Source organism: Pteropus alecto, unplaced genomic scaffold, assembly GCF_000325575.1.
Source record: "Pteropus alecto unplaced genomic scaffold, ASM32557v1 scaffold251, whole genome shotgun sequence".
NCBI lineage: Eukaryota > Metazoa > Chordata > Mammalia > Chiroptera > Pteropodidae > Pteropus > Pteropus alecto.
The window spans coordinates 3,042,218-3,055,062 of NW_006431048.1; the positions used below are offsets into that span (position 1 = coordinate 3,042,218).

Genomic DNA, 12,845 nt, shown 5'->3' on the forward strand with positions numbered 1-12,845 from the left:
TGAAAAACATCCATCCAGTAGTCATGGTAGGTAAAAGCTGATGTCAAAAAGCTTTGTGGGGGCAATTCACCCACTTAACCAGCTATGGAACCTTAGGTAAGTTAATACATGTGCTTCAGTCTCCTTATCTGTAAAATGGAGATAACAGTACCAACCTCTTACATTTACTGTGAGGACTAAGTGAATATATGAAAGCACTGAGAATAGTGTGCAAGTTACAGAAAGCGCTCTGTGGTGACCGATTATTCTACCATGTGAAGACTGAGGCAGGTGTGAGGAGGAGAAGCAAGAGACCAGCAGTCAGTGAGCGCTCCCTACCAAGGCCCAGACCCCATTTCCCTCTCTGAGCTTGGTCAGCTGGGCCTGCAGCCCCTCAGGACACCTGCTGGGTATGGAGACCCGACCAGGGGCAGCCTTCTTCCCGACAGACCAAAGTTCTGCTGGCTGCCCTGTCCCTGCTGGACACATGAGTGTGGGTGGGCTTCAAGGGGGCTGGGATTACCCCCCAAAACTAGAGACAAAAGTGTGTAAGTATATTTTTCTCCCAAAAGCTTAAAGTTTGTTTTGAGAGATGAACAGAGGACATGCGGGCAGAAATGACAGTCTTAGATTCCAGGGTATACTTGAGAACTGGGCAAATCTGCCTGCTCTGTATGAAAACAGTGCCCTCCCCACCCCTGCTGCCATCAGGGAATAGGGGCGTGTGTGTGTGCGTGCGTGTGTGTGCGTGTGTGTGTGTGTGTGTGTGTGAGAGAGAGAGAGAGAGAGAGGAGAGAGAGAGAGAGAGAGAGAAAGAGAGATCTACATTATTCCATTCAATCCCTTTATTGATAATTCAGCCCAAGTCCCCAAAGGGCTCTCTCAACACCACCCTTAGAGGACACGTGGGTCCTAGGGAAACCCGCCCAGGGAGAAAGTAACTCTCTCGAAGGCAAACACAGCAGCTCCTTTCCTGGGCATATGGGAGGATTATCAGGCCATGCTGGATGAAGGCCACTGTATCGCTTCATGTCCCCGTGGAAGTCATAAGCAGATTTTGCACTCCGTTAATCTACATCTGTTTGCACATCCCTGCTGTCAGCGGCCTCTGTCTAGGGAAGCAGCAAACACAGATGGAAGGCATGTGGCCTTGGGGCGGGCTGACCTGGGTGCACCCCAGCTCTACCACTTCTAGCTGAGTGACTTCTGGGCAAGGGTCTTAGCCCTTCTGAGCTCAATCTCTAAACCAGGGACGCTGATTAGGGTCCCCATCTAGCAGGGTTGTCAAGAGGATTAGCAATGAGGTGGGTGATGCTGGCACAGTGCCTGGCACACGCTGGCGTAGAAGGCATGGAAGCTGCTGGATGGCGACGAAGATGGAGATGGTGGTGGAAACATTTAGCTCCCAAGTCACTGCTTTCTGTCTCCCTTGTTAGGTTACGCGTTTCCCCAACAGCTGGCATTGTCGCTTTCTCCTTTCTCCTCCTTCCTTCATATCCTCTCCTCGCAGCCTCACCTCTTCCTCGCCCCCAATAACAGACCTAGAGACGGACCCCATACAACACACATTCCAAAGCCGCCAGACCACCCTATTGGGCTGTGCCCCGCTGCAGGGGAGGAAATGAGGATGTCATCTCCTTTAGGGTTCAGTCCTTCCCCCCCAACCCTCTCCCGCCCCGCAACCCCCTGTCTCATCCCTACCTCACATTGTCATGTTTCTGGATGTAAATCTTATGGAACATCATATCCTCCTGCTTGGCGTTGATGTCTGCTTTCATCTCCATGGCAACATGACGGGGAAGGACAGACAGCAGGAGCCGCTCCTGGGGAGGGAAGCAGATGCTTTCATCACAGCTCCTTCCACCTGCCCGGCAGTCCCCTGTCCTCTCTAGGCTGACTCCTCCACACCTGTGCCCACACCTTCTGGGCCCTGGAAAACCTCTCTGGCTCTCCTGACACTTGGGGGGCTAACAACTGTGAGTGTGCCGGCGGGGTAGGCTGAGGTCATGCCCCCAGGGCAACCTGGGCCCCTCTCCCCGGGACACCCCCAGGGTTCTTTGTGCCCATGAAGAAAAGCACTGCTGATGAACCTATAGCACCAAGCACCTAAGTCAGAATCCTATGTGTCGCCCGAAACTAGGTGTAACCTTGGCAAATTACTTAACTCTTCTGAGCCCCAGGTTCCTCGTTTGTCAACAGGAATGGAGTTGTTGACGGCATTAAATGAGATCCATTCGATCAGTCATTAAATATTTATTGAGCACCTGCCATGTTCCAGGCATCACACTGGGCACCAGGAGTTATAATCACGAACTAGACAAGCAAGGCTTCTTCACAAAGCTCCCAGCTTCATGGGGGTGGGGCACTACAGGGCACTGAGCAGGGATATCTGACCTAGGCTGCAGAGAAGTGGGGAGGTCAGAGAAGGCTTCGTGGGGACCAGAAGGATGGGGTGAGGAGGGAGGCTCCATTTCCACATGAGGGACAATGGCCCAGGAGAAAGGGAAAACATGCCAACTTTGAGAAACTAAGAGAAGTTAAAACCTGTCAAAGAGGAGGTAAGAGAGAAGCAGGGAAAGGGGCCAGAGACACATTGTCACGTCAGCCAGTGTTGGGGTCTAGGTCTTGCCCCTGCTCTGCACTCTCCTCCCAGCCTGCCTGCTCTGAGAGGTCCAGCTGCCTCTGGACCGGGCAGCCTGCACCTATGCCCTACGTGGCCCACTGCCCACGCCAGGCTCGTTCTCAGAATCCCCTCATCCTGGAGCCTTTCATCCTGGCTGCCTCCGGCCCTCCTCATTCTCCCATCCTTCGCTAGGCTTCACTGGAGGCTGGGCCACCCTCTCACTCCTGCATCTTTGCTGGTTCCTCTCCCTCCTCCATCTTTGCTGGTTCCTCTCCCTCCTGCATCTTTGCTGGTTCCTCTCCCTCCTCCTGGCCCCACATGGAGTGCTTCACCACCTCTGTCCTCTTTCTGCTCACTCTTGTCCTCTAGGAGTGAGGTTTCCACCAGCACCTCTGGGGTCACCAGGGCTCCAGGGTCTCCAGCTGCCTGCCTGATGTCTGGCCACCACCACCTTGACCCCATGCCCCAAACCACTTACCTTCCCCGGTTTTCATTCCCCAATGGCTCTTCTTCTCAAGGTCCTTGCCTTTGACCATGACACTCCCATTCTCCTGATCACCAAGGTCAAGACCCTGCCATGTAAACTGCTCCTACTTCTCAGAACCTTTCCTCTGAGCAAAGGTCCAGCCGCAGGCCCTGTCCAGTACTGATCGAGTCCTGCTGGTTTGGACACAGCCCCCAGACTCATCCTTTCTGTCCTGCATCCCTCTCCACCAATCATACGCAGTTCTCACCTGACTGTGGGATTCTGGCCATGCCATTCGACCAGACAGCCTCTCCTCCGCCTTCCTCACTGCCTGTACAGCCCTGGTCTCCCCAGTACATGGCCTTTTGCATACCACTTCCCTGCTCAAAACCTCCATAGCTTCCCTAGGTTCCACGAGCCACATCAAATGTGGACTCTTCTGGATCCACTGAACCGACTCTTCCTATTTTCCACTGCCAATGCCCTCACTCCACCTTCCTGTGCCTGGCCTAGTCCTGGCATGCTCCCCGCAAACCAGGCCTGGCTGCCATTCCTCTCCCTCTGAAATACCCTCTGACATCCCAGCCTCGGCCTCTACCAGGTCTAGGCCTCCCTCAGGTCTGGCCTGGATGACAGGGCAGGCTCCACACTGGTTTCTCTGTCTCCATGCTTGTTGTCTTTGCTTAATCCTCCACTGCAAGTCAGCGAGTGATCTTTCTAAAGCACACACCTGACCGTATCACTGGCCCGCATAAAACATTCTGTGCCTCCTGAAGCTTGCAGGATCAGCCCACGACTCAGCCTGGCCTCGAGGATTCCATGATCTGGCTCCTGCCTACTCTTCCATGCTCCCCTGCCAGTACCGCCTGAATTGAAATCTGCATTCTGCTCTAGAGAGAGTGAACCATGAGAAGCATCCCAAGCTTCTGGTACTTTTTTCTTGCCTTTGCACATGAGCCCCTCAGACAGAAGGACCGTACATGCATACTGCTCTTAACCCTCCTTAAGACTCACTGCCTTCCCAGGAGGAGGGTCCTGACTCTGGCGTCAACATCTCCTTCCCACCTAGACCTTCATTTAGAGCCTCTGATTACTCTGTAGAGTTCAATGGTCTGTTAACATAGCGGTGCCCAACCTTTCTGGCCCCAGGGACCAGTGTTCCTATGAGCGTCTAATGCCCGATGATCTGAGGTGGAGCTGAGGCAGTGATACAGATGGGGAGTGGCTGCAAATACAGATGAAGCTCCACTGGCTGGCCTGCAGCTCACCTCCTGCTGTGCGGCCCGGTTCCTAACAGGCCACAGATGGGTACCAGTCCACAGCCTGGGGTTTGCAGACCCCTGTGTTTAGTGCAAGCAATGAGACACCTCCCTGAGCTCTTCTCAGGGCTCACTGTGAGACGTCCCACCCCCACCCCATTCTGCAGCTACATGAGCAGCCTGCCTCCTAGCCCAAGAGTCCTGTGAGGGTGAGGTGTAGGGTGATACAGGCTGCCTTCCTTTCTCTGAACCAACCAAACCCCAGAACTCAGCACAGAGGAAGTGTCTAGTGTGGGTGTCACAGGGGCTGCCAGCTCAGGTCTCCTCTTCTCCCTCCTAGTCCCCGGCAGTAATGCTGACATTCTCAGAATCCAACTTATCGGCCCCTGGGGAGAGGTGGAGGGCCTCTCCCTGCTGCAAGGCCTGGGCTGCTCTGGCTCGTTTCCAAAACCACAGGGGGACATTGGGAAGGCAGCAGGCAAGTACAGGGGTAGAACTCTTCAGAGTCTCTCCTAGAGCATTCCCACAGAGCCAGGAATGCTGGGCTCCCTCCAGAGGAAACATTCCCCAGGGCTGGGCCCCCACCCAGGGAGGTGGGGCTGGGCAGCAGTAATGAGCACAGCTGGAGGGGAGGCAGGTCTTGTGTCTGCTCCCAGCCAGCTGTGCAGGGACCTCAGGGCCACACTCACCTGCTGCTGGTTCTCCCGCTGTGAGTGGAGCCGTGCCTGGATACACTCCCGGGTCTCCTGGAAGGCCTGTCTCTGGGAGACCTCTGCCGGATAGTGGGTGCAGACACCCACGATGTTGGTGCAGGAGAAAATGAGGACATTGGAGACCAGCTGCAGAGGGAGAGATAAGGACACCAGTCACTGGAGCCCCAACCCTGACCCTTCCAGTCCCACAGCATGGGCCCAGCCCCCAGCCCCCGTCTTAGGAAACACACATCCAGCTGCCAGCAAACAAATGCCAAGGGCCGCTGGGAGTAGCTGAGCGTAACTGGTCAGGCCCTCTAATGTCTTCAAAGACCAAAGCTTGGATGGTCTATTAACAGGTATGGCCCTTGGGACACCGAGTCACTGAATAATCAAACTGAATGTGTCCATAATACCAAAGATGAAAAGATCAGCTGTACTGGTGATGCTGTGAGCAACTGCGTGTGCTGGCAGTGGCAGGCGCACACTGCAAGGAAGGTTCCATGAGGATGGCAGGATTTCATTTTTTGAAAATGTGCCAGAGTCCAGCATAGGACAAAGGGCTGCCCTTGTACACAGAGGACTTAGTTTATTATTCCCCAGGGATCAGCTCCAATAAAACAAGTACTGGCTGGCTAACCATGAGACCCTAGCGCTGTGCTAAGTCCCCTGGGGAATGAGAGAAAGATAAGGTCCCTGGCCAGTAGCAATCAGTGCCCACAGCGGGTCTCACCTCCTCTTCCTAGGCTTCCATTCCTTCTCTGCAGCAGCACCAAGGCCCCCTGATGACCCCGCTACACCAGGTGGAGAGCATCTACCATCACCCCCGCTCCTCACTGATGCCCTTCTCCACGCTGGCTGGGATGTGCATGTGGAAAAATACCACTGCCCCTCAGGTCACAGAGACAAGGTTGGAATTCTTTTGAAAGGAAGGAATATTTGCTGAAAAGCTAAGGGAAAACAAAATACAACGCAACCCACAAAAGCGAGTTTATATAGCACATTTCAGACACTGACAAAGGTGCTGTTTTAGCCAAAGTTTCTCTTGACAAATACAACTATTGGACTATCTGGGTAAACTGATCCTGGTCCTGCCCTTGCCTTAGGCCACATAGGACTGAAACCCACAAACATGCTCAGGTTTCTAAGCCTCAACCTCTCCCTCCAAAACCTTAATTCATAGTCCCAACTACAGAAGGGGAGCCCAGGCCGGGCCTGCACCTTCCTCTATGGCTCCTCTGGCCTTGTCCATTTGGATCCCAAAAGCCTTCCTCTGGGATGTCAGCTGCCTGGCAGTGACCCAGCAGACAACTCCCACACTCTTCTTCCAGGGGCCTCTTTGTCTCGGGGACCTAGACGTCCTGCCTTGACCCAGGTCGGTGTTCTGCCTGAAGGCTTCCCTACTCCAGCTCTGAGGTGGTCCTGATCGCGCTGGGTCCTCTGCCAGCCTAGGCCTGGAGGCCATGTGGGCTCCATGCTGGATGTGGTGCCATCTTTCCCTGGAGACATCCTATACTGAGTCTGCCCCAATTCATGAACGAAAAGAGACTCTCTTTCCCCATAAATCCTGTTTTTCTGGCTGAAAAACATAATATCTCCCAGATGCCTCCTGGACATGCCTTCATGGAAGGGGCAAACTCAGATAACCAGCTTCCCCAACTCTGCTGAGGACTCACAGCTCTCACAACCCCCTCCCCAACTCCAACTACCCCAGAATCCTACCATCGCCATGTTATGAAAACACACAGCAGATAAAAACCCAAGCTATTTATTACAAGGAAAGAAGACCCTTGCTCTACGGAAGCTGACAATTCAACTGAGGAGATAAATAGTCAAGACTAACGGAGAACTGGCATAACGGAGAACTGGCAACGGGAAGCAGAAATTGACTCACACCAAGCGAAAGGGAGAGGAGGGAGTGTGGGATGATGAGAGAAGACCTTTGAGCAGGCCCAGCTGTGCTGTGCTGCGTCTGAGTTAGGGGCACGTTTGGTGACAGGCAAGGGGAAGGGCCTCCCTGAAGAGAGTATCCAGGAAGCTCAGCTCATTAGGTACGTGGGGTCCTTGAATAAATAACCCGGGTTCTCAGATTCTGAGGAGAAGTCTACAGAGAGAAGATGGGGCTGGAAGGGCACCCTGGAGCCAGACTGAAGAGGCATCTGAATGTCAGGCTGAGAGCTCTCGGCACAACCCTTACATAACGGGAGCCACAAAGGACTTCTGAACCAAAGAACAGTGTGATGAGCGCACAGCCCCAAGAAGGTTTATCATGGGCGAGAGTAGTGCAGGCAGTGGGAGATGGGGCAGGAGGCTCCCACAGAGGCCCGAAGCATGAGGGAACAAAGACTTACACACGAGGCTGGGGGAACAGGCAAAGCAGAGCTGACTCAGAAAGAAGAGACCCCGAGACCAGGGAGGAGAAGGTGGCCTGCAGCATTAACCAACGCAGTGACTGTGAAAGCAGACCCTGAGGACGTGCCTCTGGAAGCCACTGGGGACCAGGAGGTGAAGGCTGAAGGTGCAGACTGCAGAGAATTCTGAAGACTGTTCTAGTTAGGAGATATCTTTTGACAGGAGAGAGGACGATAATAAAAACAGGCACGAGAAAGGAGAAACTGAGAAGGAGATGAGGAGCTTTCCTCAGACAGGATAATGCACCATGATACTGTAACATGGCCAAGTGTGTTTCATCCCAGGAATGGATGGCTGCTTCAACTTGGAAAATCAATCAATGTAATTTACCTTATCAACAGACTAAATAGAAAAATCATGTGGTTCTTTCAATGGTTACTAGAAAAGTATTTGATAAAATTCAACATCTATGCAAGACTAAAAAGGAATTCTTAACAAATTAGGAATGGAAGGGAAATTCCTCAATCTGATCAATGGCATATATAGGGAAAAAACCTATAACACCATACTTAATGGTGCTAGACTGAATGTTTTTCCATAAGGACCAGGAACAAAGCAAGTTTGTCCCCTCTTATCACTAGTATTCAATATTGTCCTGGAAGTCCTAGACCATTCAATAAGACAAGAGAAAGAAATAAAAGGCATACAGTATGGAAAGGAAGAAATAAAGCTGTCTATATGTGCAGATAACATAACTGCTTATGTAGAAAATCCCTAAGAATCTACAAAACAGCTACCAAAATTGATGGGCAAGTTTACAAATACAAGAATACAAGATCACAGATACAGGTCAATATACAAAAAGCAACTATATTTCTGTACATAAGCAAGGAACGATCAGAAGTGAAATATTTTTAAAGTACCATTTAAATGTCACCAAAACTATGAAATATTTATGTATAACAAAATATGTGCAAACCTGTTCACTGAAAACTTGAAAACTATAAAATGCTGATGAAGGAAATAAAAAAATATCTAAATAAATTGAGAAACATACCATGTTCATGTATTGAAAAACTCAATATTGTTCTGATGTCAATTCTCCCCCAAATTCATGAATAGATGCAACATAACTGCAATCAAAAACTAAGCAGGATTTTTTTTTGTTTAAGAAATTGAAAAGATAAGTTTAAAATTTCTATGGAAAAGCAAAACAACTAGAATAGCCAAAATAATTTTGAAAAAGATGAACCAAGTTGAAAGACTCACACTACTCAATTTCAAGACTTATTATAAAGACACAGTAATTAAGGTACAGCAGTACTAGCATAAGAACAGAAATATAGATCAATGGAATGGAATGGAATGGAATGGAATGGAATGGAATCCAGAAATAAACCCTTACGCTTATGGTTAGTTGATGTTTGACAAGAGTACCAAGACAATTCAATGGGGAAAAAATAGTCTTTTCAAGAAATGATGCTGGGATAACTTGATATCTACATGCAAAAGAATGAAGTTGAATCCCCTACCTTATACTATATACAAAATTAAATCGAAGTGGATTTGATTTAATGTAGCTCTAAATGTAAAAGCTACAGCTATAAAACACTTAGAAAAAAACATAAGAATAAATCTTCATGACCTCCGATTAAGTAATTACTTCTTAGATATTATACCAAAAGCACAAATGACAAAAAAAAAAAGTAGATAAATTGTACCTCATCAAAATTGAAAACTTTTGTGCTTCAAAAGGCACCAGCAAGAAAGTGAAAAAGACAACAAACAGATTGGAATTATCCGCAAATCATATATCATACCTTTAATTTTGACAAACATATAAAGGCAACTAACTGGAGAAAGGATGAACTTTTGAACAAATGGTGCCAGAACAATTGGATATCCACATGATTAACTCAAAGCTCACGACATATACAAAAATTTCCTCAGAATGGTTCATAGGCCTAAATGCAGAACTTAAAGCTATTAAACTTCTAGAAGAAAACATAGAACTTTGGGTTAGGCAAAAATTCTTTATATATAATAGCAAAATCATGGCCCATAAAAGAAAATAAATGATAAATTGATAAATTAGAGTTCATCAAAATTAAAAAACATTTACCTTCAAAAGACACTGTTGAGAAAATGAAAAGACAAGCCACAAAATGGGAGTAATTATTTGTAAGTCATATATCTGATGAAAAGATTTGTACCCAGAACCCACTTTTTAAAAGAGCAAAAGATTTGAATAGACAACTCACTAAAGAAGATATTAAGGATGACAGATAAGCACATAGAAAGATGTTCAAAATCATTAACCATTAGAGAAATGCAAAATTTTAAAAACAATGAGATACTAGTAAACACTATTAGAATGGCTAAAATAAAATAAAATTTAAGCTCAAAAAGAAAAGAAAAAAGAACTGCCAGTATCAATACTGCTAAGAATGTGGAGCAGCTGGAATTCTCATACCTTGCTAATAGGACTGAAATATGGTTCAGTCACTTTGGAAAACAGTTTCTCAATTTCTCATAAAATTTAACATACACTTACCACATGAGCAACAGTTTGACTCCTAGGTATTTGCCCAAATGAAATAAAAGGTTACATTCACTCCAAAATCTGTGCAGGAATGTTTAAATTTTACTCATCTATAAAATGGAACGATCGAGTGATAACATATAACATCGTAACTGAGTCCCAAATACTCTATGCTGAGTGACAGAAGCCACACTCAGAAGGCTGCATACTGTATGATTCCATTTACATGGCATTCTGGAAATTGCAAAACTATGGAGACTGAAAACAGATTGGTGGTTGCCGGGGGCAAGGGGCAGGGGGAGAGGTTGACTAAGACGGGCAGCAGAAAGAAATCATTCCTGGTCATGGAACTGTTCCTTATTTTGATTAGGTTAGTGGGTACACATCTTTATGCCTTTGTCAAACCCACAGAACTGTACACCAGAAAGGGTGAATTCTACTGTATGTAAATTATATAATAATAATAACAACAACAACAACAACAACAACAACAAACCAGGAGTAAGATATCCAGGAGGGACTAGGAGAGAGAATGTGAAGAATCAGCTGGATGGAAAAAAGGCAGCTTTTCCTCTCTCTGAGGCCAGAAAGAGGGGCCAGAGTCTATTTTGAGACACGACCCCCAAGGTAATTATCAACTGGCCGCTGCAGCATCTCAGTGCTAATCCTTCTGGCCTCTCCTGCTGTAATCTGACTCCTACTGCAGCCAGAAGGCCAATAGCAACAGACGGTGCAAATCCAGGTAAAAGGATGACCTGTAACCCAATAGGGGTCCAAATGGCTTTGCTAAGCTTAGTATGCCTCAGGATTCCTTCCTTTCATTTACTATACATAAAATGGGGTGAGCAAGAAGAGGGTTCTTGGGCAAGGCCTTTGGGAAGGGTGATTTCAGTAAATTTGACCTGAGAGTGAAAATTTAAGAGATTAATACGTCAAACATACACACAAAGCAGGAATCTGTGCACCAGGTCTTAACAGATGCTAAGGCCCCCATGCAGACAATAATACTATGAACAGAGTGGAAGCATCAGTGAAATCTGATGGAATTCTGCTTATAGCCTTCTAGTGGGCATTTGTAGCTTAAAGATAACCTCACACCTCGGGCGCAAGGGTCCAAATACTAACCAGTTCTCTTCTCCACTAAAAACAATGATCGGTTTTTGAGCCCCTTCATATGCTCCATGGAGGCAGACATGGTAAAAGCATAAACCCTGTCCTTATACAAAAGACTTAATTAGTAAATAATAACAGGTATCATTCACGACAGCAGGTAAAGAAGGCCTAATTAAAGGTTTGTTGGTTTTCCCTGTGCCAACCTGAGACACATCTAACACATGAAACGTGTGTGAGAGAAGGGATACCTACACCACACCGAGTAGAGTAACGGGGGACCCAACAACACAGCAAACCTCTGCCCTGGGTGTGCCTCCACGTGCCTTGCAGATGGCTTGGGTGCAAGTGGTCCCAGGACCACACCAGGAGAGATCCCAATAGAGGGGAATGTTTGGGATTCTAGTCTTTGAGCGGAAACCCAGGGGAGACGCTTATGAATGTTTACCACTCCAGCTGGCATTTCTATAAACCCAGCACTTCGGAAACGCGATCTCTGGCTGCCTGCGGGCTGCAGGTTTGATCTGGCCACGCGTGAAGTTAGAGTGCTCCAGTTTGCTCAGTGTCTCCTCCACAAAGGCTGAAAGAAACCCCAGCAGCCGGCCTTAGGCTCTGGCAATTGTTGCTGCCTTTCCTCTCTGAATTTTCAGGGCCACCTGCTGACATAGGCTTGCTACTCGCCAATCCTGAGAAAGGAGCAAGGCAAAGAGGACTGAGGAATAAACAGGTTTGGAATAGAAGGAAATGAATTGGAAAAAACCCTCATGCAATCTGCTACTTCGCATAGCTTCTGCTCCAGACAAGTCAGCCAGCCCCGTGCAGGGATGTTCACACAGTAGGTGTCTGGTAGTGGTGGTGACGCCCAGGAGGTAGAGAATCAGAATTCCCAGGGAGACTGATGTAGTGATGGGGGTATTAAATTGGGATTTCAGGTAAACAATAAATAATGGGTTTTTTTAGTATAAGTATGTCACATGCAATATTTGGGACATACTTATACTAAAAAAAAAAAAATCCGTTGTTTATATGAAATTTAAATTTAACTGGGTGACCATATTTACCTGGCAACCCTACCAGGGAGCCTTTTCAAACCTGGCCTTCCCCCAGCGCTGGCAACCCTCTCGCCTCGGCAGAGCCCCAGCATACTAAGGGTGACCCAGCACCCTACTCCCTCTTCCAGACCATTCTCCACTCTCCGTAGCTGCTGCACAGTCAGACCACAGCACTTTCTCTCCACATCAGAGTCTGAAATCACCTCAAGTAAGTGCAAGCTCGTGTCTGAGGGTCCAGTTCTCCACTACTCTGCATAGTAGAAAGGGAGAGGAGGTCTTCCCCTGTGGGTGTGACCCGGGACCCCAGCCCTAACAGGTACAGCCTCTTCCCATTCTAGTCCTTTTTCTTTTACGAAGACACAAAACTAGCACCCAAATAAGCCCCAAATAAAAAGAGCAGACAAACCTTCCACCTGCTCTAGATTTCATTTGTTCTAAGATTGGTGGTGGGAAGCTCAGGGACCCTGGTGGAAACCCATGATGATAAAAAATAAATCGAGGATGGAGAATCTTAAATTATAGAATCTTCAAAGGCGTGTTGGCATGGTTCCTTATATACTGTACCAAGATCAGTCAGGTGCCAAATGGCTTTTAAAGATACTACAAATTTTAAACTTTTTTTTATTATAGTGATCCCTCTTTAAAATTTTTTCCTTTACAAAGAATATAGACTGCAGTATGCTTTTTTGGTGATCAAAGCCATATTATCTCTACTTGGGAACTTCTGAGATGAAGACTCCTTTCATGGAGATGGCAGATCTAACTTGAAG

General features: G+C 47.7%; 1 protein-coding gene across 1 annotated transcript in view; it reads right to left on the reverse strand.

The window, feature by feature from the left end:
* Positions 1–12,845, reverse strand: part of ADCY5 (adenylate cyclase 5) — a 136,316-nt gene that overhangs the window by 51,617 nt on the left and 71,854 nt on the right. Inside the window, exons 3-4 of the mRNA XM_006905596.1 lie at positions 5,017–5,166; positions 1,681–1,802 (exon numbers count right to left, since the gene is read on the reverse strand). Coding sequence (XP_006905658.1) covers positions 1,681–1,802; positions 5,017–5,166 — 272 coding nt within the window. The remainder of the gene's footprint in view (positions 1–1,680; positions 1,803–5,016; positions 5,167–12,845) is intronic.